General features: G+C 41.7%; 2 protein-coding genes across 3 annotated transcripts in view; one reads left to right on the top strand and one right to left on the bottom strand.

The window, feature by feature from the left end:
• Nucleotides 1-4,516, bottom strand: part of IFT74 (intraflagellar transport 74) — a 110,735-nt gene extending 106,219 nt beyond the window's left edge. The window contains exon 1 of one of the 2 annotated variants that reach the window (XM_003939715.3): nt 4,298-4,516. The gene's annotated coding sequence lies outside the window, so the exon portion shown is untranslated. The remainder of the gene's footprint in view (nt 1-4,297) is intronic. The other variant, XM_074394949.1, reaches the window with a different exon arrangement.
• A 9,808-nt stretch (nt 4,517-14,324) lies between these two features.
• The window catches only part of PLAA (phospholipase A2 activating protein), a 46,386-nt gene continuing 39,203 nt past the window's right edge, over nt 14,325-21,507 (top strand). The window contains exon 1 of the mRNA XM_039474911.2: nt 14,325-14,688. Within this exon, the coding sequence (XP_039330845.1) occupies nt 14,540-14,688 (149 nt within the window). The 5' untranslated portion in view covers nt 14,325-14,539. The remainder of the gene's footprint in view (nt 14,689-21,507) is intronic.

Genomic DNA, 21,507 nt, shown 5'->3' with positions numbered 1-21,507 from the left:
ACAGCTTCTCTATTCCAATCTTACTATCAACCTGGATGACTTCGATTTGGATACTAGACCCAATACCTAATATTCCAGCTTCACAGTTCTCTGACCTCAACTTCAGCAATGATCTTAACTCCATTTCAGTCATTCATAGCCATGGCGAGATGTGGAGCTTGTCACCATCTGGAATTGCTTCATCTCAAACATCTTAATTGAAATATTCTATTCTCGGGTCTTCTCTCCTTCTACCCTTTGCTCATCTTTATTTCCACTACACCTGCCTTTAAACCGTCTCCTTAAGTCACTCATTCTCTCCTAGTTCATCAACCCTCTCTTTTATTTATCAGGATATAATATTATTTAAAATTCTGTGTGATAATTTTTTGAATAGTCGTTTTCAAATTGTTGGTCACAATTCATTAGCAAGTTCTGAAAACAATTTTGCACGTTATGAACAATATGCTTTAAATGTAAAATAAAAATTTTTTAAAAAGAGTTCACTGAACATATGAAGGGTAAATATTGTTTCATTAAATTTTTGTTTCAGTTATATTTACATAAATTTACATATATGTGTTTACTGGGCTACGACATAAAAACGTATGGCCTATTGTAGGTCATACAGAGTTATGAAGATACTTACCTAGAGAGAGAATATGGAGAAAAAGAGAAAAGTGCCCAAGATTCTGTCCTGAGGAACATCAATACATACAGATCACACAGAAGAGGAAAAACTAGTATAAGATTGAAAATTAAAGCCCAAAAAGCAAAGGAAAAAACAAGCAGTGTGTGTCAGAGATGCCAAGAGAAGGCAGGAATGGTGAGCCATGCCATTTACAGTTGGGAATTCAAATAAGATGAAAGCTGGAATATCCAATGGAGTCCCCATCCAAGAAGTCACTAGTGATACCTTGCTAAGGCTGTTTAAGAACTCTCCTCCTTCTCTCATGAACTTACTGTCTCATGAGCACCATCAACTAATTTGAATCCTTGAACTATTCTCCAACCCAAATGGCAAAATCAGAAACCCTTCTCTATATCCAACCTGATTTGCTGAACATTGCTGGTGGAAATCATACAACTGTACAGACTGGGGTACTGAAAAATGATAGTCACAAATTTTAGCTGGACCCTCATTTCAGAAATTATTTATCTTTGATAAGATACTGCTCTATTTGATAACTCTCCTCCTTAATTACTTTTCCATTTAACCTCTGTTCCTGCCACTCTTAGCAGATGACTCATTTAAGAAAACTACGACTTGAACTCCATCACCTTTGGGGCACTCAAACTTCTCTACATCCATCCTGCTATCCAATCTCAACAGCCATTCCTTCTCTCATTCAAGATCAATCTCTACTCTGATTTACCCTTGATCCCATCTTCTTTGTGGCATTACCCTCACTGCTACCACTATCTTTAAACATTCTCCTTTCCTTCAGTCTGTTACCATGTTCAATTATTTCCTACCTTCAAAAACTAATTTCTTGATCCTGCAACCACCTCTATCTAACTCTGTCCCATATATCCTTCCCTTTTGCAGCCCAATTCTTAAAGAATACTTTATATCCGGCCGGGCGTGGTGGCTCATGCCTCTAATCCAAGCACTTTGGAGGCCAAGGTGGGCAGATTATCTGAGGTTGGGAGTTCAAGACCAGCCTGACCAACATTGTAAAACCCTGTCTTTATTTTTTTAAATAAATAAATAAATAAATAAATAATAGTTTATATCCACTATTTTCTACTTCTTCATTTCCCACTATCTCCTGAATGCCGCCTGCCAATATTGCCAGTGATGTAAATGTCATCCTACTTTACTGGCGTCCACATGTATATGCAACACCTCCATGACACTTCCCTCTTTTTTAGTTCTTCTTTCTGTCTTCTTGATCTGTCCTTATATAGCAGCATTTTCTAAGATACCATCCACTGTCTTTTTCTTTTCTCTCTCTAAGCTCTCCTTGGGCCCCCTTATCCACACTCAGGGCTTTAACAATTAATAAGCTGGTTACACACAATTTCATATGTCCCTCCCTTATTTTAGCACTCAGCTTGTGGTGTTTATATCCAAATAATAACATCTCCACTCAGATGCCTAAATATTTGAAAGTAAATACATATAATTCCAAACTCACTATCATCTCCCCAAAACTTGTCCTTCTTCTTGGTATCACCTCCTAGTCATACAAATCAGAAATTTAGTCCTTGATATCTCCCTCTCCCTCACTTCCCATGGCTGATCACATAGTTCTACTGAGTTTGTTTGTTTAGTTCTACTGATTTTGTTCCTAAATGTTTAACAGGTACTTTACTCTCTATTCCTACAGCATTGGCCAATTCAGGGCATCACCGACTCAAGTGGGCTATTATACCAACCTCTTAAGTGGTCTCCTTGCCTAACACACATCTTGCCTGTTACTTTCTGCAGAAATCTTTCCATGACCTGTCCATGACTGGTCTTGGAATCTTCGTCTTCTTCAGTTTGAGTGTCTAGGCTTGTCTATATGCTACCATGCAGCCTGTATATTTCTTTATTCCAGAAACTATCACACCATTTGAAATGATCTGCTGAAGTATTTCTCACCCTTGAAGGCAAGAGCTGAATCTTACTAAGTTTTATATCCCCAGCATCTGTCTCAGTGACAAGCAAAAACTTTCTGTTCTCTTTCATATTTCAAAAATTTCCTCCCGGCCGGGCGCTGTAGCTCAAGCCTGTAATCCCAGCACTTTGGGAGGCCGAGGCGGGTGGATCACGAGGTCAAGAGATCGAGACCATCATGGTCAACATGGTGAAACCCCGTCTCTACTAAAAATACAAAAAATTAGCTGGGCATGGTGGCGCGTGCCTGTAATCCCAGCTACTCGGGAGGCTGAGGCAGGAGAATTGCCTGAACCCAGGAGGCGGAGGTTGCGGTGAGCCGAGATCGTGCCATTGCACTCCAACCTGGGTAACAAGGGCGAAACTCCGTCTAAAAAAAAAAAAAAAAAAAAAAAAAAAAATTTCCTCCTACATAAAGGTATTGCCAATTACAAAAATTTACTAAATTGTTAAAAAGCAAATGAAGTGTGTGTTGGACCAAAATGATTTCTCTGTTTCCACACTTCATGTCTAGTACTACTTTTCTGAGCATTATTCATAACCAGTCCTTGGACTGCTTCTATCCTTTCTACAATCATGCATCTTTATAACTCCAACTATGTGTGTGGCTCACTAATCAATGCTGACAATTCTGTCCTTTCAACTGGGCACCAATTCTGAGTTTTCAATTGTTTATCTAAAAATTCCATTCAGATATCTCATTTGAATATGTTCACCCCGATCTTCCTGTCCCAACTAGCTCCCTGATTCTAACTCCTTGCCATTTTGAACTCTATGTACAAAGCAATAGAATTTCAAATGGAAAAAGAAATTTCAGAAAATGACTTTTTGAAAGGAAGACAGAGGCTATGATCAGTATAGTTTTTCCAAAAGAAAACGAGTACAATAAACATCTCTCTCCAGTAGAGAAGATACTACTCTAGGTTTCCTGCTAACTTTGAGAAAATGTACAATAAACAGAAATTTCACCCAATTTTCTTTGCCACTGCTTCACTGAGGTGAAAAAAACCTTACCATTATATTAGTCCCAGTGGGATTAAGAAGTGGGTATTAGCAACAGATACGCCACTAACTCCGTGGTTATTCAAAGATTTACACAATTTCCAGTTATTCACACAATCAGAAAGGCAGCCTGGCCTCTGGATGCAGAAAGACTAGCGATAGGAACTAGTGCTGACAAAGTTAGCAGCTGCATAATCTTGCCCTTACTTGGCCCCTCAGGATGTTTCGTCATCTGTGAACCAGAAGGGTGACAATAAGCTCTACCTTACAGAGCTGTTGTGAAGATGACAGATATTAAATTGAAAACATCTGGCTTCTAATTAGTATTACTATCATTAGCCTCCCTAGGCCAACCATTCTCACACACGTGAAGAAGTGAAAAACTGCTGTGAAAAACAGAAGTAAGTTCCTTCCACTGTGACTAACAGGCAGAAATCTACTGCTTCGACTACAATCCTCTTTAGCCCATCGTGGCCCTTTCCTCTGCTTCCCGCTTGGTGGGTCTCCTTCGGGGAGTGGGGTGTGTCGGGGCTGTTGCTGTTCGTCCTACTGGAATCGGAACTTGCCTGACCTGGCTACAGGCCCGACGGTAACAGCTAAGTCAGAGTCGGAATTTGCTTTATTTGGAGCGGATCAACATCTCCCAGGCCAGAGGACCAACGAGGGCGGGAGGAAGGGACGGAGGAAGACATGGGACCTGGGGCTTCTCACCTCCGCCAGCGCGTAAGGAGGGCGGTGGCCCAGTCGCGGATGCCGTAGCTCCTTCTGAGGCCGCGCACACCCGTTCGCCCACGTGCACTTCGCCTCGGCTCGCAGGCTTACCCACTCGCGGCCGCGCGCGTCAGCGTCTCCTGGCAACCGGGACGGGCCGGCGAAGGCTCTTCACCCTGAGAGACCAATCCTCCGCCTCGCCCCTGGTTACGCGCGGAGCTCTCGCGAGAGTTGAGGACGGATGTTTGTTTCTTCACTCTTCAGCGCTTTTTGGAAGGAGTGGGAAACAGCGGGGCGGCCGGAAAGGAAGCAGTTTGCGCGAACGTTTGGTTTTCTTGGTAATCAGAGCAATCTCTGTGTGCTTTACTTGAACTAACTCTAGCGAGTTTAGCTATGTCCCGATGTAATCTCACGTCGGCTAACGGGTAACAGGTTACATTTGAAGTTATTACGTGGTAGGCAGCATTGTGCAATTTTCGAAACTCCTAATGTAGTGGTAGTTTTCTTTCGTATTAGGATTGCATAGCGTTCCCAATGCATCATGAAGTAGGGACGCGATTCTGGCACCAACTGTTCTGTTCCTCATTTCACCCAAAGCATCAGAATTGGGATCCAAGTTTGTGAGAAAGACTGAATTCAATGGAAAAGGTCTTTTTTTTTTTTTTTAAGAACTACGCCGGGCGCGGTGGCTCAAGCCTGTAATCCCAGCACTTTGGGAGGCCGAGGCGGGTGGATCACGAGGTCGAGAGATCGAGACCATCCTGGTCAACATGGTGAAACCCCGTCTCTACTAAAAATACAAAAAATTAGCTGGGCGTGGTGGCACGTGCCTGTAATCCCAGCTACGCAGGAGGCTGAGGCAGGAGAATTGCCTGAACCCGGGAGGTGGAGGTTGCAGTGAGCCGAGATCGTGCCATTGCACTCCAGCCTGGGTAACAAGAGCGAAACTCCGTCTCAAAAAAAAAAAAAAAAAAAAGAACTACTTCACCTCAACTCTCACTTCTCTATTAAAATAACTTTTACTGTATGTTTCCTTCCAATCTTAATATAGAGAGCTTAAATGTGATTGCATATGTACTGGGATTTTAACATTATTTTACACCTTAATTTCCAACTTGCATTTCCAACTCACCTGTCCTCAAGGAGTTAAAAATCTATACAACACAAAATCAGATAATGTTATGTGGCTGAATTCTCCCTTAGTTTGTGAAACATTTGCATGTAATTATCTCATTTGAGCCCACCCTATTTGCAGTGGTCATTTGTCATCCTTTTGGCAGAGTTTCTCCCTTACCCGGCTTCCCAGAACACCTATAGGAACTGAAAGTGACAGATCCTGGCTTTCCAACTCTTACTTATTACTGGGACATGAGTATTATTGCTTGCTAGACTCTCCAATCGAATTTGATGCACCCAACACAAATTTGAACTATAACCAGAAGGACTTCAGGGAGTCCATAAAAACAAGATTTTGGATACACTGGTAGGAGTGTCTATTGAAAGAAGATGGCTGTGAAATCCAAATGCACATGAAGTAAGGGTGACAGCCAAAATAACTACATCTAGTTTCTGAGACTGCAACGTTCTATCACCAGCAACCAGTGTCCAGCATCAGTATATTGGTGCAAGCTGCAGTGTTGGTACTCAGCGGCTTTATTGGGAGAACTTCTAGACTGTTTCTTCAGCCTCTGAGAGAGCCGTGAGCTGCTTGATATCCATTAATAAATACATTTTCAGCTTTTATATCATTTATAGATGGTTTCTGTTTATTGCACTTAAGAACCCTGACAGATCTAACAGTTGAAATTGGCAGGACAGATACTATTATCCAAGTTTTAAAGAGATTAAATAATTTGCTTAAGGTCATTTGGGTAGTAAGTATTGATCCCTTTACCCGTATCTTTTTCATGATGAAAAAGGAATAGAGAATATGAATACATCTCACTTATTGGCCTCTGAGCTTCCTTAGAGTTGGCAGCGTATCTTATTTGACTTTGGATCATTATGTATTAGGTTCTGTTGCTTTCAAGGTTATATCAAACTGTAATTAGGTTGTATCAAATGGTAATTTGGTTAGGGAATTAACTTATATCAAATTGTAAGTTTATTGTAAGACTACTTGTGTATCAAGTTCCTTTCTGTCTCTATTTTTTTTTTTTTTCACTGCTATTCTCTCTTCCTGGAATCGTTGTCCCTCTGCTTTTCACTGTCCAAAGTCCTGTTCATCATTCAAAACTTAACTCAAATATCTTTTATCAGAGAGGTCTTCTCTGGCAGTCCATACTAGATTAGTGCTCCAACTCCACCAGGCCCCCCCACCTCATTGTATGTCCTCAGTGTACCCTGTACTATCCCTATCTGTTAAAAGGTAAACTTTAGCACATTAATATTTTAAAGAGCTTATTTGAACAGACAGCAATTCATGAATTAGGTAGCTCCAAGTCATAAGTGGTTTGGGGCTCTCCCAGAGGCAGTTGAAAAGAAAGCTTTCGCCGGGCGCGGTGGCTCAAGCCTGTAATCCCAGCACTTTGGGAGGCCGAGGCGGGTGGATCACGAGGTCGAGAGATCGAGACCATCCTGGTCAACATGGTGAAACCCCGTCTCTACTAAAAACACAAAAAATTAGCTGGGCATGGTGGCACGTGCTTGTAATCTCAGCTACTCAGGAGGCTGAGGCAGGAGAATTGCCTGAACCCAGGAGGCGGAGGTTGCGGTGAGCCGACATCGCGCCATTGCACTCCAGCCTGGGTAACAAGAGCGAAACTCCGTCTCAAAAAAAATAAATAAATTAAAAAAATAAAATAAAATAAAAAAAAGAAAAGAAAGTTTCATAGAGTAAACACAAAGCGTAGCAAAGAAATTATTTGATTGGTTAAAGTTTGAGCATTTGCCTTATTTGGACTGTTGTTATGGGAAGTTCAAGGCAATATAACTCATGACTAGTTGGCTACTTATGATTGAGTTTTAAGTTTCTTTCTTTCCTTTTTTTTTTTTTTTTGAGATGGAGTTTCACTCTTCTTGCCTGGGCTGGAGTGCAATGGCATGATCTCAGTTGACTGCAACCTCTGCCTCCCAGGTTCAAGTGATTCTCCTGCTCAGCCTCCCAAGTAGCTGGGATTACAGGCATGCGCCACCACATCGGCTAATTTTGTATTTTCAGTAGAGATGGCGTTCTCCATGTTGGTCAGGCTGGTCTCCAACTCCCAACCTCTGGCGATCCACCACCTCGGCCTCCCAAAGTGTGGAGATTACAGGCATGAACCACCGCACCTGACTAATTTTAAGTTTCATTTTCCTTATGTAGGAACTCAGTGCATTAGAACTACTTCAGTCTAATGGCCTCCAATTTAATTATTTTAACATGACATATCACTCATTATAACCTGCAGTTATATATTTATTTTTATTGTCAAAGATAACAAAGCCTGACAGTAAGGACACATTTTTATCCATAATTTGCTACTGTAATAGGGAAAATAGTGCAATGTGAAAAGAATTCAACCTCGATTTGTACAGCAGTGATTTTAAAGGGAGAATGAGGGAGTAGGGAAGGGGGCAAGCAGGTACTCGGTAGAGTCGGGGCAATACGATGCCATGAAGAGGAGATCACTTTGTACTGAATATGGCCAGTTATGCTTATATAGCCCAGTGTGCACAGAAGAAATGTGTTAACAAAACAACTCAAAAATGTCTTTGTAGGATGTGTGTAGGTTTTTTTTTTTTTTTTTTTTTTTTTTTTTAGACGGAGTTTCGCTCTTGTTACCCAGGCTGGAGTGCAATGGCGCGATCTCGGCTCACCGCATCCTCCGCCTCCTGAGTTCAGGCAATTCTCCTGCCTCAGCCTCCTGAGTAGCTGGGATTACAGGCACGCGCCACCATGCCCAGCTAATTTTTGTATTTTTAGTAGAGACGGGGTTTCACCATGTTGACCAGGATGGTCTCGATCTCTTGACCTCATGATCCACCCGCCTCGGCCTCCCAAAGTGCTGGGATTACAGGCTTGAGCCACTGCGCCCGGCCGAGTGTGTAGGTTTTTTAAGAAAATAAACTTTTTGCCAGGTGCGGTGGTTCACACCTGTAATCCCAGCACTTTGGGAGGCCGAGGCAGGTGGATCACGAGGTCAAGAGATAGAGACCATCCTGGTCAACAAGGTGAAACCTCGTCTCTACTAAAAATACAAAAATTAGCTGGGCGTGGTGGTGCGTGCCTGTAATCCCAGCTACTCAGGAGGCTGAGACAGGAGAATTGCCTGAACCCAGGAGGCGGAGGTTACGGTGAGCCGAGATCGTGCCATTGCACTCCAGCTGGGTAACGAGCGAAACTCCGTCTCAAAAAAAAAAAAGAAACTTTTCGGCCAGATGTCATGGTTCATGCCTCTAATCCCAACACTTTGGGATGCCAAGGCAGGAGGATCACTGAGGCCAGGAGTTCAAGACCAGCCTAGACAACATAGTGAGACCCCCTAGAAAAAATTAAAATAATAATGAATTTTAAAAAAGAAAAGAAACTTTGAGAAGTGACATCATTAAGTTATTTTACTGTAAAATAGAGAAAAGTTAGGGAACTTACTAGTGAATATGTACATCAACTGAAACAAGATTCTGGATACACTGGTAGGAATGTCTGTTGAAAGATGGCTATGGAAATCCAAATGCACATGTCCTTTGACCCAGTAACTCCACTTTGAGATAGTCAGCATCTATTCACACTGTGTTCCTACCTATAGATGACATATGCTCATGTCCAAGATTATTTATTTGGGCAGTGTTTGTTACAGAGAAAAATTAGGAAAAAAAAATCAAAGGACAATGATTAAATAATGCTATAGTCATAAAATCACATAAAATTTGGCCATCTATAAAAAAGGATGCTCCTTGTATACTGATATTGCAGAGACCAACTAGGAACCCCAGGGCTGGTATAAAAAGATTATTTTAAGCTGAATGCATTTGAGATTCAACAAATGAAGAGGGAAAAAAAGCCTTCTCAGAGATTTCCTTATCTGACTAAAAGCAAAATTTCTGGGAAATGATGCTACCATAAATCCCCTAACTTATGGCCCTGAAGAAGCTGGAAACACCACTTCTAACTGTATACATGAACATGAACACGAACTTTCCTATTTGTTCTCTTAAAAGTCAATTTTTCTGTTCTTTTCTGGTAAAAGCTATTTCTCCCCCACCATTTTCCCTATTGAGTTACTTAGGTAAGCCTTTAACTTTAACCATTTGACTAGCCAGCTGCTGCTTTTGTTGGCTTTCTTATACATAAGAAATTGACCTTTTTCTCCTGTTAGTCTTTTGTCAGTTTAACTTATAGGTCCTTGGTTAGTGAACATGAGAGGGTAGAGGAAAAGCTTTCTTCTTCCCATAAAATATGGAAAGTTTTCAGCCGGGCATGGTGGCTCACGCCTGTAATCCCAGCACTTTGGGAGGCCAAGGCGAGTGGATGATGAGGTCAGGATATCAAGACCATCCTGGCAATGGTGAAACCCATCTCTACTAAAATACAAAAAATTAGCCAGGTGTGGTGGTGTGCGCCTGTAGTTCCAGATACTCAGGAGGCTGAGGCAGCGGAATCACTTGAATATGGGAGACTGAGGTTGTAGTGAGCCAAGATCATGCCACTGTACTTCAGCCTGGCGAAAGAGCAAGACTCTATCTCAGAAAAAAAAAATACGGAAAGTTTTCCAATATATACAGTTAAAGCTAGGTGAATAAGTGTTCAATGCTAACATTTTCTTGCATCTTTATAAAAATCTTTGGGAAGAATACAAGAAACTGATAAGCCAGAGGAAAACTGGGTGGTTAGGCTTTGAAAATGTGTATCCTTTAAGTCTTTTGAATTTTAAACCAAGGAAAGTATTATTACTTTTAAAAATAAACTTTCAGGCCGGGTGCGGTGGCTCAAGCCTGTAATCCCAGCACTTTGGGAGGCCGAGGCGGGTGGATCACGAGGTCGAGAGATCAAGACCATCCTGGTCAACATGGTGAAACCCCGTCTCTACTCAAAATACAAAAAATTAGCTGGGCATGGTGGCACATGCCTGTAATCCCAGCTACTCAGGAGGCTGAGGCAGGAGAATTGCCTGAACCCAGGAGGCGGAGGTTGCGGTGAGCCGAGATCGTGCCATTGCACTCCAGCCTGGGTAACAAGAGCGAAACTCCGTCTCAAAAAATAAATAAATAAATAAATAAACTTTCAATAAGGGGAAGATAAAAATCATGAGCAATACTCACATTAGCCATTTTTTAATGCAATTATCTAGACAATATTTCAAAACATATAAAAAGAAAGGACAAAGTGTCCTTAAACGTTTAACAAAAGAAAAAAAAGCTTACTAAATGTTTTAGTAGAATGTTTTTCTCCTCTTTGGGCACCAAAAGCTTGAAAACAGCAATTATCTTTTGGGATAGTGAAATGTATTAGCTTTGAAACTTTTTCTGTAATGTTCCACAGGACTGGTAAGACAAATATGATTTAGAAGCTGTTAACTATCCTTAAAGATGCAGTTCATGTTTCACATTTTATGGGTTTTTAAAATTCTATTCCAATAGACTTTGTTTTTTCAAAATTCCCCTTATGGGGGACGTATTTGTAGCCTTGATTTTCTAAGATCTGCACATATAAAATTTATATCCCTTTATCCCCCAGTGCATTTTAATATTTTTTTCATGTATGTATTGTCCTGTACTAGCCCAAAGTTTTTGGCACCAGAATCTATGTGTCGAATTTTAGTTAAAAAAAAAAAAAAAAAAAAAAAAAAACAAACTAAATATTCTGTCACCATCACTTTCACACACAAGCCTAATATCATTCCTGTTACAACTATTTTCTTTAGCTTGACTGGGTTTTCCTAGTAAGTTGCCAGCCCAGAACCATATTGACCCCAACTTCATTCCTGTATAATCTGCATTAATGTTATTCTTCAGTGCATTTAAGGCTTTTAAAATTAAATTATAATGAAAACATCATATTGAGAACATAGACTGCAATGTTTACCTCAGTTTACACAAACTGTGATGTTTAGTCTGGCTATCCAACTATTTCATACGTTGTCTCTGATAGAACTACTGTCATTATGGACATTTTTTCCTTCATGCTTTCAGGCATATGGGTGGCGGGGGGGGGCGGGGATCCAGAATTATTTTTATGCAGCTAGATAATTGAAAGAAATGATTTGTTTTAAACCATTAAATTGCTAAACACATACAAACGTTAACTATTTTTAAAGTATCAAGAACTCAATTTAGTGTTCACAGAATTTTAGTCCCAGCTGTACTATGTTCTGGTTATAAAACTTTAACATTGTTATTTCAGTTATTCATTAATTCATTAATGTAACCAATAACACCTATTAAGCACTAACCTCATATTAAACCGTTAAAAGATAACACACATTAAACTATTAAAGAGTTCAGTTGAGTAGACAGTGATTCATGAATTGGGCAGCACCAAACTACAAGTGGTATAAACTCCATGGGCACTTAAACCACCTTTGCAGAATTTTAAGCAATGGGAGAAATCTAACATGATTGACTCCATCTTGCTTAAAATCCCACAGGCTAGACTAGTTTTTATGGTTGTCATTTTATTGTTAGTTTTTTTTGTTTTTGTTTTTCATTTTTTGCTTATTCTAGTGTGGAGGCTAAAATAACTATGCCAGGAATTTGGTTTATAGTTAAACTTTGAGGCAAGGAAAAGTGCCCCCCACCAACTACTTGTATGGAGATTGAAGCTACATTCATTAGACAAGATTAGAATTAAGGTAGAGGCTTGAACTTTGCTAAAGAATAGATATGTTTAAAAAATAACCTGGCTGTGTTTGATTAGCTTGCTTCCTTTTGTTTTATTTTGTTTTGTTTTGTTTTTGAGATGGAGTCTTGCTCTGGCACCCAGGCTGGAGTGCAGTGGTGTGATCTCAGCTTACTGAAATCTCCACCTCCTGGGTTCAAGCAATTCTCCTGAGTAGCTGGGACTACAGGTGGGTGTCACCACGCCCTGCTAATTTTTAAATTTTTAGTAGAGAGGGGGTTTCACCATGTTAACCAGGATGGTCTCTATCTTCTGGCCCTGTGATCCCCCTACCTTGGCATCCCAAAGTGCTGGAATTACAGGCATGAACCACTGCCCCAGGCCTAATTAGCTTGCTTTTCTACAGTGCCTCCTGCCCAGGAGTCATGTAATCAGAGGTCACAAGATTTGTAACTTCACCTACTACTCCTATAGATAATAACGATTGTGAAGCCTAATTAACTAGTCTTTGAGATATTTTTCAAATTTAGCATTTTGGTTGACCAACAGACAAAATCTGGACCTGTGAACCCCACTCCTCAGAAATGACTCACGTTCATGAAGATAGTTCTGATACCTCTATGATTCATCCCTGTCCCAACCTATTAGCATTTCCCATTTCCTAGCCCCCTGCCCACTAACCTAGATGGTTAAGATTCATGTAAAGTAAAAGGTCTTCATAATAATAAATTGTAGTCCGGTAGAAAAGGCAGACATAAAAGAATATATTAGAATGTAATAAATACTATATTGGCAACAAATAAAACTGCATTGGTTCCCCAGAGGAACTAGAAGAATACAGAAGATAAACTGCTGTTGAACTATGACAAATGGAGAAAGGAGAATTCTAAGTTTTTTAAAAAACGCATGTACAAAGAGCATAGAGATATGGACAGCATACAGCATCATGTGTTCAGGGAACTGTGACAAATTCAAAATGGATAGAGTAAGGAAGATAACACAAGAAGATAAATCAAGTGAAACAGATTAGGGAGATCGTGTGAAAGGTCCTATATAATGTTGTACTATAAAAATGGAAAGCCATCAGAGGTTGTCAAGCAAAGAAAAAATAATTAATAATTAAATGTAGATTTCAGAAATATTATATTTTAATATGCAGGATTGGCTGGAAGGAAGGGGTAGAAAGGCTAAAGAAATGTTGAAATAATTTAAGCAAGACTACTTGGTAGAAATTTCTAACAGCTAGAAATAAAAATATAGAGTTTGGAGAAGTCAATTTGGGAATACAGCTTTAGAAATAAGCAAAGTTGTAAGTAATCCACCCAGGGAGGGGGTATGATGGCAAAGAAGTATCAAAAGTCAACATTTCAAAAATGATCTCCCAAACCAGGGGAAAAGTGATTCCAAACCTGGAGAGGGTGTTTTAGGAGGGGAGAAGTCAGAAAAGTGAATTGGGCTTAGCAATTTAGAAAGTTATGTGGAAAAGTGTAGTTGGATGCGAAAGAATAGCAGATGGGAGGGAAACAAAGTAAGGAGACAGGTCATGTTGACCCTGGCACGCACTCAATACAGTCTGTCAATGGCTACCAAGTAGCACCACAGGTGGGTGGGTAGGTGGGTGGACGGGAGAGCGGGGGGAGGGGTTGTTAAAAATACATATCTCAGCCCTAACCCAGATCTACTAAATCAGAATGTACATTTTGACAAGCCGCCAGACGAAAGTAGTTACATCTTTAAAAAATGGACTTGGACCACGGTATTTATTTGCTAAATTTGACAACAGAGAGTAGGAGACTAGTATAGCTTGAAACGGAGGAAGATGATTAACAGTTCCCAATTTGGCCTCAAGCTTTCTCTTTTTAATTGAAAAACAAAGTTAACTTTTCAAAAACCTCGAGATTCTCAGGGAAAAGCTGTTACGATGCCGTAGCAGCAGACACCAGTCAGCCATTCCGCCCAGGCCTAGCGCGAAGGACTGTTTTCAAATATCCGGATTCGGCGCGCCGGATGTCTACGCCAACTGGCGCGGCATTGTGGGAGTCGTAGTCCGGGCCTGCGTCCCGATTTACGACAAACGGTTGGAGCAGGATTCGGAAAAGACTCCGGGTTAGCAAAGGACCCCTGGGACAGGCGTTCTGGTGGAAGGGCGGGCGTCGTTTTCTCTTCTTCTGTGGAGAGCCTGAGCCCAGGAGGTAAGCGAGCTTAGCTCCCATCGGCGTCGGCGGCCGGGACGCGCACACTTTGCGTCACGGCGGGCTGAGGCCGATGACGAATTCCGGTGTGCCCGTCAGGCTTGCTGTGTCACTCGGCCCGCTCGGCGCGCCCCTTCCCAGCCGCCCTTCCGTACCGGCTCTTGGGCTCTTCCGGTCCCTGGCAGCCGCTTACCTGCAGGCGGTTCTCCTGCCGCTGCCTGGCGCTTGCCGAGTCTCCCTTGCGGACTGGTCTCGCGCAGTGCCCGGGCACCGGGCGCCCGACCGACACTGGCCATGACGAGCGGCGCCACCAGGTACCGGCTGAGCTGCTCGCTCCGGGGCCATGAGCTGGACGTACGGGGCCTGGTGTGCTGCCCCTATCCTCCCGGGGCCTTTGTGTCGGTGTCCCGAGACCGCACCACCCGCCTCTGGGTCCCAGACAGGTGAGCGCTGGGAGTCGGGTTGCCCCGGCTGTGCTGCACGCTTCCCGGAGAGTGGGAGGAGAGTGACCCCTCCCTGTGGATCTTCCCTTCTCCCTCTCCCGCAAGCCTTCCCTCTGTGCTCCGCTCCCTTCCAATTTTCAGACTCCTGGAACTCTGGGCTCACGGTGTAAGAAACCGTCGAGATTTATGTGGAAAGAGCACCGGGTTGGGGGATCAAAGACCTGCCTTTTTGTGCTAACTTGACCACAAACGAGTCTCTTATCTTTTGGGGCTTCGGTTTTTGGACGATGATCTCCCAAGTTTCTTTTAGACTTGAAAGTTTACTGATTCTAGTTGCACCTTCCGATGTGAGGTAGTGTGAAGGCATCTGACATGTCCTCTTTTTTTTTTTGAAGATGCTCCGTAGTCTTCTCTAAAATTTATTAATTTTTGAAGATTTTAGTTTTTAGAAATTGCGTTGCTGAATCCTGTGCTGGTCTTGAGAGGAGGGAGTGAAACCTCTCAGATGTTTTGTTGCTGTGCACGTGCTGTTTCTTGAGGAGAAGGAGCATCCATTGCTTTCCAAGGATTTATCAGAAGGGTTCACGAACCAAAAAAAAAAAAAAAAAAAGTTAGGAATCGGTCCTGATCGAGTTCACAGGTTCAGCCCTGATTTGGCTGGTTGAAGCAGGATGTTTAAGACCTAGAAGACAGATATCAGTTCAGAGAAAGAAAAATGGAGGTTAGTTGTTTTGTTAGTAGATCTCCCATCACTAGGGATTTCAGAATTGAGTCACCATCCATAAATTCATTCGATAACTATTGAGCGCCTCCGGTTTGTTTGGGATACTGGAGAAGAATAAAGACAGACAAGTTGCCAGTGTTTCTGGAGCTTTCTTGCAATCTGTTGGGGAAGACAGATTAAAAAACAAGACAATAAATAAAAACTGGCATATAAAGAAACCATACAGTTAAGAATTTTGTGGAGCGAGATAGTAAAGGAAGCCTTTCTGGAAGTCGTTTGTTTAAGTTGACATTGAAGCATGAGATGGATGGAGCTGGTCTTCGAAGAGCAAATGGGGAGGGTTGAATTGGAAGGGACCCGGGGTAGCAAACAGGGAATTAGCTGTGAGGTGAGGGCAGGTATTTGAGGCTGGCAAGAGCCAGATTATGGAGTTTGCAGATGGAAGCCTTCAAATCGTTTCAGGCAGGGAGCAACATGATGTGATTTCTGTGTTGAGAAGTTTCTGCTAGCTGATGGTAGAGAATAGACTGGGAAAGGCTAAGTGTAGAAGTAGGTTTGTTTGGAGGCTTTTGAAGTAGTATAATTAACACAAGATGGTCCACTAGAGTAGGGATAGTATAGAGCAAATTCCTGTATTGAATTTAATGAGGTGATCTCTAAAGATCTCTTCTAAGATTCTATAATGTCCAAAACTACTTAGTAACACTAATATTTAACTTTTTGTTTGAGAACAGTTATTAAGTTTTTGCCTTTAAAATTGAATCCAGTAGAAGCATAAGCCCAGGAGAATATAACAACTGCAGTAAGGAGTATAATCAAGGATGCCTGTTTTAATAGTGGAATCCTGTCATTCAGCTTTTAGGACTGCAGTAGGTTGACGGGAGTTTAATCACTGGAGTGGTTATGCGTACCAGGAACGTGAAGAACTTTGGGCTGAACTGATCCTCTATTTATTTTTGTTTTTTGTTTTTTGAGACGGGGTTTCGCATGTTGGCCAGGCTGGTCTCGAACTCCCAACCTCAGGTGATCCACCTGTCTCGGCCTCCCAAAGTGCTGGGATTACAAGCATGAGCTACCATGCCTGGCCCTGATCCTCTGTTTGAAAACTGATTTTGTTTTTCATTTAACTCATGATTTTTTCTTTTTGTTTTTCAAAATTAATTCCTGTATTTATTCATGTAACACTGATGAAGAACTTGCATTTTGTCAGTCACAGTGTCAGTTAGTGGGTAATTAGTGAGAGAATATTCTTTAACGTCTCATATCGAGCCGAATATGTTAGCAAACTTGTCCATTCTGTGGCCCAATACAAATTTGTAAACCTTCTTAAAACATTACAAGGTTTTTTGTGTAATGTTTTTGTTTTGTTTTTTTTAAGCTCATCAGCTGTCGTAATTATTCGTGTATTTTATGTGTGGCCAAAGACAATTCTTCTACCAGTGTGGCCCAGAAAAGCCAGAAGATTGGATACCCCAGGGTTAGAGTGTTTCATGGTCGTTAGGTGATTAAGCTCTTATTCATGCCAACTAAAGTGTTTGGCCCATACCTTTAAGTGTTGTAAACGTGTCCTCGAGGCTGACGTATTGACAGTTTTTATTTCATGATACATGTCTTCTCTTTTGTGTTGCTATAGCAGAATACCACAGACTAGGTAACTTAGAAAAGAAATTTATTTTTCACAATTCTGGCTGCTGGGAAGTCGAATATCAAGGGGTTGGCATCTTGAGAGGGCCTCTATGCTGCTGCATCATCCCATGGTGGAAGGGCAAGAGAGCACACAGAGAGCAAGAGCCAGAGGGAGGCCAAACTTGCTTTTTTTTTTGAGACGGAATTCCACTCGTTACCCAGGCTGGAGGGCAATGGCGCGATCTCGGCTCACCACCACCTCTGCCTCCTGGGTTCAGGCAATTCTCCTGCCTCAGCCTCCTGAGTAGCTGGGATTACAGGCACGCGCCACCATGCCCAGCTAATTTTTTGTATTTTTAGTAGAGATGGGGTTTCACCATGTTGTCCAGGATGGTCTCGATCTCTTGACCTCATGATCCACCGGCCTCGGCCTCGGCCTCCCAAAGTGCTGGGATCACAGGCTTGAGCCACCGCGCCCAGCCCCAAACTCGCTTTTTTAACAAAGCCACTCTAACCCGCTCCTGCATTGATGACATTAATCCATTCATGGGGGCAGAGCCCCTCTGATCTAATCACCTCTTAAAGGTCCTACTTCTCAATACTGTTGCATTGAAGATTGTTTCCAACACATGAACTTTGGGGGACATATTCAGGCCATAATAATATATTTGTGTCATTTTGTTTTTTTGAGACAAGGTCTTGCTTTGTTACCCAGGCTGGAGTGCAATGGCATGATCACTGCTCGCTGCAGCCTCAACCTTCTGGGCTCAAGCAATCCTCCCATCTCAGGCTCCTTAGTAGCTGGGACTACAGGCCAGAATCACCAGGTCCCGCTAATTTTTATTTATTTTTGTAGAGATGGGGACTCACTAGATTGCCCAGGCTGGTCTCAAACTCCTGGGTTTAAGCAATCCTCCTGTCTCAGCCTCCGAAAGTATTGAGATTAAAGGTGTGAGCAACCACACCCAATTTATAATAGCATATTAATAAAGTTAATGAAATGCTCTAAATGTTTGGCGCCAAGTAGTAAATGAAATTTATTTCCCCTGTAGCCAAGTGGTAAATGAAATTTACCACTGCTTTCTATGTATGTTGTTGTTAAGGTTCTAAATCATGGTAGTAAGTATAGGGATGGACTGGGAGTAATGGGGGAATTTAGTTATAGGGAGGCAGAAATAGTTCTGTTTTAGAGTAGACGGAACCGGGTACCTAGTCCTTCACAAAAGCCCACTCAAAACCCAGAAAGTCTCTGGACCTTCTGGACACCCTTCAGAATGGAGACATACTTGTTGATTAGGCATTGAACTGAGCCGGCAACATGCCATTGTTTCAGACTACTTCAGGCCTCTTTAAGCTAGCTTCTGACCAAATTACATTTCCCAAGTCTATTGTTGACTTATGGGTAGGGAGAGGTGAGATGAGACTTAAGAAGCATTGCCTTTTGAAAAGGACCACCAGAAGACACATCTTCAGATATAGGATTTGATTATATTAATCTATGTTAATAGATTATTTTAGGTATAATCTATTAGTTCCTACTGTAGAATATGAGAATTTATTTAGCTTTCTTTTGCCTTCCACTCACCCCATGAAATAGGCGTCTTTTCTGTGCTTTGACTCTTATAAATTAAGCTGTGGAATAAACTACAACTCTTCCTTAACAATTTTATGATCTCCATGTAGCTAATGTTTTATTTTGGCTTTCATTTGCTTAGTTTTCTATGTATATGTCACTGATTGAACTTCAAATTCTTTTTTTTTTTTGATACAGAGTCTCACTCTGTCCCCAGGCGCCAAGCTGGAGTGCAGTGGCACAATCTCGGCTCACTGCAACCTCTGCCTCCTGGGTTCAAGCAATTCTCCTGCCTCAGCCTCCTGAGTAGCTGGGACTACAGGCACACGCCACCATGCCCAGCTAATTTTTGTATTTTTAGTAGAGAAGGGGTTTCTTTGGCCAGGCTGGTCTCAATCTTTTGACCTCGTGATCCGCCCGCCTCAGCCTCCCAAAGTGCTGAGATTACAGGCTTGAGCCACCGCGCCTGGCCCAAATTCTTTGTTTGTTACTGAATTGCCCCTTAAGGCATTTAGATACATTGGCTATTTTACAATTTCCTCTTCCTGGCAATGAAAACTTTTTGACCTGCTCTGTCTGCCTCTGATGCACAGCTAATCCTGGGGTTTTCCTTCATTGCTGTTTCCAAAATAACTTTTTTGAACCTCATGTGTTGGATTCTTATGGTCAGTATCCTTTAGCTTTTTCTTTGTTGGGTTTATTCTTTGTTGCCTTTTTGGAACATTACCTCTAGGAGCTTTCTGAAATATAGTGTGTTAGTAATAAATGTTTTAAGACCTTGCATGTCTGAAAGTGATTTTATTTTGTCTCGATACTGGAATGGTAATTTGAATGGTTGTAGCATTCTAATTTTGAAGTAATTTTCCTTCAGAATTGTGACACTATTCCTGCATTGTATTCCATCTTATAGTGTTATAGTTGAAAAGTCTGAAGTCATTCTGATTTTTCTTTCTGGAAGGCAGTCTACTTCTATCCATTGTTCCAGGCCATTGGTGGGCCCTTTTAATATGAAAATTCATGTCCATAAAGTCTGGGAAATTTTCTTCAATTAATTCTTTGATTCTTTGGTTGCTTTCTCTTTATTTTTTCTGTCTTCTTTTTTGTGGAGCTGTTTTTATTCAGATATTGAACTTGCTTTCTAAATTTCTCTTTCTTTTTTTCCCCTTGGCTATAATCTCTAGCAGGTTGCCTTGACTTTTTGTGAAATTATGTCCTTGCTTCAGGTTGTAGTATCTTACATCTCTAAGGATGATAATAACAATTAAAAGTGTTAAGTTATTTTCTCCTTGATGGTCTGTTTTCCTCCTGGTTGGTTTGTCTCTGTTTTGATCACTATATTTCATGCTGGAGGCTTTCCCCAGATGTCTGGTAATCTTTATTGTGTGCTCTGTCTTATGGGTAGAAAATTAAGACATTCCTGGGAGATCTATGCTCCTGGATGGGACTTGCTGGTTGTGAGTTTTACCGTACTGTTATCTGGTAGGGCCATTATATTGGGCTGATCTGCTGCCCAGAGGATGAGGGTGTGGTTTCCAGTGTTTTGTTTTGGTGGTTTTGGGCTCCAGTGGGAATATATGTGTTCTTTACACTCCAAGACTCAAGTATCCTTGTGACCCCCCATTCAAGATTTTCACCTTTCTAAAGAAAAAGCTTCAGACTTTTGCTGAGTGCTAGGACAATTGTCTGGCCGCCCCTCTCTCCCACCCCTTTTTCTGGTCTTAATGCATACCTTAAGGGTTTTTTTTGTTCGTTTGTTTGTTTTTTGAGATGGAATCTTGCTCTGTCGCCAGACTAGAGTGCAGTGGTGCAATCTCAGCTCACTGCACTTCCACCTCCTGGATTCAAGTGATTCTCCTGCCTCAGCCTCCTGAGTTGCTGGGACTAGAGGCGCGAGCCACCACACCTGGCTAATTTTGTATTTTTAGTAGAGATGGGGTTTTACCGTGTTGGCCAGGATGGTCTCGATCTCCTGACCTCATGATCCTCCCACCATGGCCTCCCAAAGTGCTGGGATTGCAGGTGTGAGCCACCATGTCTGGCCAAGTATTTTTTAAAATCAATTTAAGAAATACTTAATGCTAACCATGTAAAACATTGTGCTAGGGACTTGGGACGACACAAAGAACCTAATCTGGATTCTGCCATTAAGAACTTCACAGACTGCTGCTGAAGATACTCACAAACATCTATGCTTTGAAGTGCTAAGGGATACACATAGTAGGTGGATTTAGTGATTTACATGATTTAAAAACATGTTGTCTTTTGACTTCCTCTAGGCTTATTGATAAAATGGTTTCAAAAGCACATTAAAAAACAAAACAACACCCACTGTAATGAACGAGTTGAAATTGATTACTTCCTGATACCTTCCTTTAAAGGCAGCCTATTCCTATGCTTCTGATTCTGAAGACTTTCGATTAGTCTTTCTTATCTTTGTTTCTGCCTCTTTGTCCTCATTTCTAGAGGTACTGCTAATTCTTTTACTCCCAGTTTTTTTATTGTGGTAAAATACACGTAACATAAAATTTGCCGTCTTAATCATTTTTAAGTGTACAGTTCAATGGTATTAAGTATATTCATAATGCATAACCATCACCACCATCCACCATCCATCTTTATTCTCTCCACCCCAAGACCCTGGCATCCACCATTCTATTTAATGTCTCATGATTTTGACAGCTCTAAATTCCACATATAAGTGGAATCATACAGTATTTGTCGTGTGTGTGTGTGTGTGTGTGTGTGTGTGTGTGTGTGTATATACGGAGTCTTGCTCTGTCACCCAGGCTGGAGTTCAGTGGCTCCATCTCAGCTCATTGCAACCTCCACCTCTCAGGGTTAAGTGATTCCTGCCTCAGCCTCCTGAGTAGTTGGGACTACAGCTACCCGCCATCAT

The sequence above is a fragment of the Saimiri boliviensis genome, chromosome 2 (assembly GCF_048565385.1).
Source record: "Saimiri boliviensis isolate mSaiBol1 chromosome 2, mSaiBol1.pri, whole genome shotgun sequence".
In the NCBI taxonomy this organism is placed as follows: domain Eukaryota; kingdom Metazoa; phylum Chordata; class Mammalia; order Primates; family Cebidae; genus Saimiri; species Saimiri boliviensis.
The sequence above is the reverse complement of the archived record's forward strand: the minus strand, read 5'-3'. Positions and strand labels throughout refer to the sequence as shown.